The sequence below is a fragment of the Triticum dicoccoides genome, chromosome 3B (assembly GCF_002162155.2).
Source record: "Triticum dicoccoides isolate Atlit2015 ecotype Zavitan chromosome 3B, WEW_v2.0, whole genome shotgun sequence".
Classification (NCBI taxonomy): Eukaryota; Viridiplantae; Streptophyta; class Magnoliopsida; order Poales; family Poaceae; genus Triticum; species Triticum dicoccoides.
The window spans coordinates 124,770,884-124,775,357 of NC_041385.1; the positions used below are offsets into that span (position 1 = coordinate 124,770,884).

The 4,474-nt window shown below is 46.3% G+C and overlaps 1 protein-coding gene across 1 annotated transcript; it reads left to right on the forward strand.

The window, feature by feature from the left end:
- Window positions 1-3,113: 3,113 nt before the first annotated feature.
- On the forward strand, window positions 3,114-4,072 carry LOC119280957 (WRKY transcription factor WRKY24-like). The gene has a single exon (XM_037561628.1). The coding sequence runs from the start codon at window positions 3,188-3,190 to the stop codon at window positions 3,854-3,856; it is 669 nt and encodes a 222-aa protein (XP_037417525.1). The 5' UTR covers window positions 3,114-3,187; the 3' UTR covers window positions 3,857-4,072.
- Window positions 4,073-4,474: the final 402 nt, after the last annotated feature.

Sequence of the window (4,474 nt, forward strand, 5' to 3'; positions counted from 1 at the left end):
CAGCTGTGTTTTGAGCCTCGCGGTCTGCCGCCTGATAGAACCAAACACTTCCCTCGCCCATCTCCTCATGCTACCGGTCGTGGCCCCCAAACGTTGGCAAATTCCAGCTAGGCTGTTGTCACCCACGCCAGAAAAAAGGTTGATGCGTACCCACAGGCCATAGGCACTAGTTACTACTCGTAACTAACGATGATTGATAAAATTAATTTCCAAATCAAACACATGCCGGCAATCAAGTCGCACACACGCATATAATTACCGCCGCCCGCCTTTTTTCTTTAACTTCCCGCCTTTTTTCTTTTCTTTGGAGAGTGTTACTTCCGCCTTATCTCCGGTATGCAATGCGAATGCACGCATCTATCTGTATGTCTAGATGAATCTCCAATGAGGAAAGCGTGAGACATCGTTGTCAAATATCGTCTAATTGTCTACTCAGCCTTGACCTTCATGATAACATTAATTGTTTAAGCTTAAAAATGAAACGATTTACTAGCCATTAGCGCACCGCGATAACAAGAGTTTAGGGGGCTTTCTATTTGAAGGTTGACTAATTTTCAGTTCATTGTAAATCAAATTTTTGCACCATACAAACAACTACACATGCCACTATAAGTTGATTCATTTTCAGTTCAGCATCAATCAAAATTTTGCACCATACATGCAAAGGCACATAGCATTATAAAATGGAAACCCACTTTACATGATTTCAAAACCTCAATTACAACCTTGCCTCGTATGATGTACCTGTTTCAGAACTTGTAAAAACAATATAATGGACTTGCTTGTGCCAGGTAAAGATTTTACACAAAACCACATAAGAAATTACACCAGGAACTTACTACTGTTTGTATGGGAAAATTACAGCAAGAACTGTATAGCATTTTACAACTATAAAGAGTTTGCATCATAGTTGCATAACATTTCACATGCATTTGCCCAGTTCTTTTAATGATGCATATTTATTTATGTAACTGAGCAAGTTGAGCAATTAAGCCACCATCTAAAACATGTGCACAAAGTCAAAATAAAATAAAATATGGTAGTACGTGCATGCCATGACAACAACGGAGGGAGATCATTCCCGTACATCACTGGACCAAACGAGGAAAAGTTGTCCAGAAAAAAGGTGCATGCGTACTCACTAGTACTAATTACTACTCGCAACTAACAACGTTTGATACAATTAAATTTCCAAATCAAACACATGACGAAAACAGTCAAGTCGGCACAAACGCATGTACAACTACTTTAACCGTCTTTTTTCTAAGATTTTCTTTTCCTTCCCGCCTTTCTTTTTCTTTGCAAAGGTATGCAATGCGAATCCATGCATCTATCCATATGTCCACTTGGATATCCAATGAGGAAAGCGCGAGACATCGCTGTCAAATATCGCCGGCTGGCTATACCGTCTTCACCTTCCTGATAACATGAATTATTTAATAAGTTTAGAAAAGGAAGCAAGATTTACTAGCACCTTTTTTATATAATAAGATTTACTAGCACTTTTCTTTTGTGGGGGAAGATTTACTAGCACTTGGTGCAACCAAACAACAATGTATAAAAACTACCAGTTGGTAGAGTTATAAAACCTTTCATTACAAAATACTCCCTCCCTTTCTTTATATAAGATGTATTTATTTTTTCAAAAGTCAAACGAGTGCAAGCTTTTAGAAAAATATATCAATATCCACAATATGAAATTTATATCATCTGATCCATCATGAAAAGTAGTTTCATATTATATCTACTAGGTATTGCAGATGTTGTTATTTTATTCTATAAATCTTGGTCAAACATTCAAATGGTTGACTTGCACGGAAATCAATACACTTCATACTCTGGAACGGAGGGAGTAGTAATTACTCGATGCATAAATAGTTCAACCAAAAAGGATAGTCTATATAAGAACGAGACATATTTGGTGCTGTTTTATTCTCTTAATCGTGATCGGCAAATCAAAATCCAAGTCTATCTAAGAAGAGTCGGCCTAGTTCTTTTCACTGATTCTCCCAGAAACATGAGATTCGGACCTCCCTCAGACTCTTCTCGAATCTCGAATTCATATTTTTTGGACAGTAGTTTGGATTTTTTTAATGCATTTGTAGGGGAATTTAGAAGGAGGTCCGATTCTTGATCATGAGAGAATCGACAAAATAAACTGGCCGATGGCTACTCAATTGCTGGCTAGAGAGTAGGCTAGCTAGGTGTCGTTTGTCTGATAGACTACCCTGGTCAGGTGCACCGCATGTACACAAAATTAAGAGTTAGTGGGATTCGATCGACCGGCCGGTGCGATGGACTTGACCGCGAACGCTCATTTGGACCCGAAAAGTTCCTCAGCTGGATTTTGGGTGTACTCCTTCTCCACTGTTGCGGATTTGAGCGCCGCGTTGTCTCGTTGTCTTTTCTTTTTAGGGGAGACGTTGTCTCGTTGTCATTGCACGTAGTACGTAGTATTTTTTTTCTTTACTTTCGCGGATCTGAGGCCGATGTTTATACGTACGTAGTATTATTTTCTCACCAGAGCACCGATGTCTCGTTGCCATTACAAGTACGTAGTATTTCAGATCCGCAACAGTGCAGTACTACACCCAAAATCCAGCTGACGAAGATCGTGATGTACCGGCCGATCGATCCGACTGCGAGGAACGTACATAGATGGATATACATATATCCTGTACGATCGTCGATGGCCGTGGCTGTGCAATGGCGGCGCTGCGCGCCTGTGGCAACCGCCGGCGTACTGCAGCCAATTAAACCACGCGCGCCGGCCGGGGCCATCCATCGTTAGCCACAACGGTCCAGATGAATGATCCAAAGGCCACATTTAAGTCTCCTCTTGACTAGCCAGGCCATTGCTTCTCCGGACTGCCCGGCCGCCCGGCCGGCCGGTCCACGTCGGGAATAATCCGAAAGCGCACGCGCACGTACGCCTCCATCACGGGCGCCAGAGCGATCAAATCGCCATGTGACTAGCTGACGCGACGCGACACCATCGGAACCTTCACCGTACGTACCCGCCATGAAGCATCCATGAAGCTCGCCGGCCGTTCGTGGGTAGTATAAATCGCGGACCATGCCACGAGGAATTCCGTCAAAGCAGTTAGCTCAGGCCCACCGCCGCCCAGCACTACCGGTAACGTAGCACGCTAGTGCGTAGTCCGTAGCTCGTCTGTGCAGTGCACTCATGGCGGCTTCGCTAGGACTTACCAGCCATGAAGCCTGCTGCACGGTCCACCCCACCGGCTCCTCCTTGTACAACTTCCAAGCCGATGACCCCTTCGTGGCAGCAGCGGACGGTGCCGCGGAGCTGAGCTTCCCGGAGCTCGTGGAAGCCGCTCGGGCCTCCGACTACTCGCCGCTTCCGGCGTTCGGCGCCGCTGGAGGCGAGACGATGAACATGTACGGGCGGAGCGTCGTCTTCCCTATGACGACCTCGTACTACTGCGACGGCGCCGGGATGTTCGACGGCGACGCTTCGGCGAGGGGGAGATGGGGAGGGATCGGTGCTATGACCGGGCGGCCGTCGGGGAGGATCGGGTTCCGGACTCGGTCGGAGGTGGAGGTGATGGACGACGGGTTCCGGTGGAGGAAGTACGGCAAGAAGGCGGTGAAGAGCAGCCCCAACCTGCGGAACTACTACCGGTGCTCCGCCGAGGGGTGCGGGGTGAAGAAGCGGATCGAGCGCGACCGCGACGACCCGCGCTACGTCCTCACCACCTACGACGGCGTCCACAACCACGTCACCCCCGGCAGCACGTCGTCGAGGGCGGCGCCGGCGTACTCGGCGCCGACGGCGCCCGCTTGGACCTGGAGCGAGCTGCATGCGGCGGCGCACTCCTCGGAGTCCTACTGAACGGAGCTACTGATCGACCAGTACGTAGCTGGTTCCCTTAGTTTTTACGGTCGATTTTACGGTTCGGATGAATGTATACGATTCGTTGCGCCGGTGGTGGTGTGCCGTCACCGAATAATTCGGTTGCTTTCCACGTCCATTGTGCACGCTGGAAACGCCGATCGACGGCGTGCATCATCGATCTGTAGAAAGAAAATAAATTGGTGCACGAACAAATAAACAAGCGCACGTACGTACGGGGCCAATCATCATCGGCAAGTTGGTAGGCTCCACAATACGAGTCCATCCAATCTTTCTGATCTCCTTAAAATAATCAAAATAATCATGCTCTCTATGTTCTGTGGACATAACTGCAAACAAACTGAGTTCGAACGAGTTGATCTAGCTAGGCTTGACACTAAAATTCGAGCGGATACAAACTAAGCGAAGCTCAAGTTCGAGTTATAGAAAGTGGCTAATGCTTATCTTGTAATGATCTCAAGTCGCTTTTAAATCAGTTTCGAGGTAAATAACATATTTTTTCTTACTAATTTTAGATAATTTATTAACTAGATAGGACGCAACACAACATAGAAAACCAATATAAAATATTATTCCAATCAAAATATTTTTCAAGGT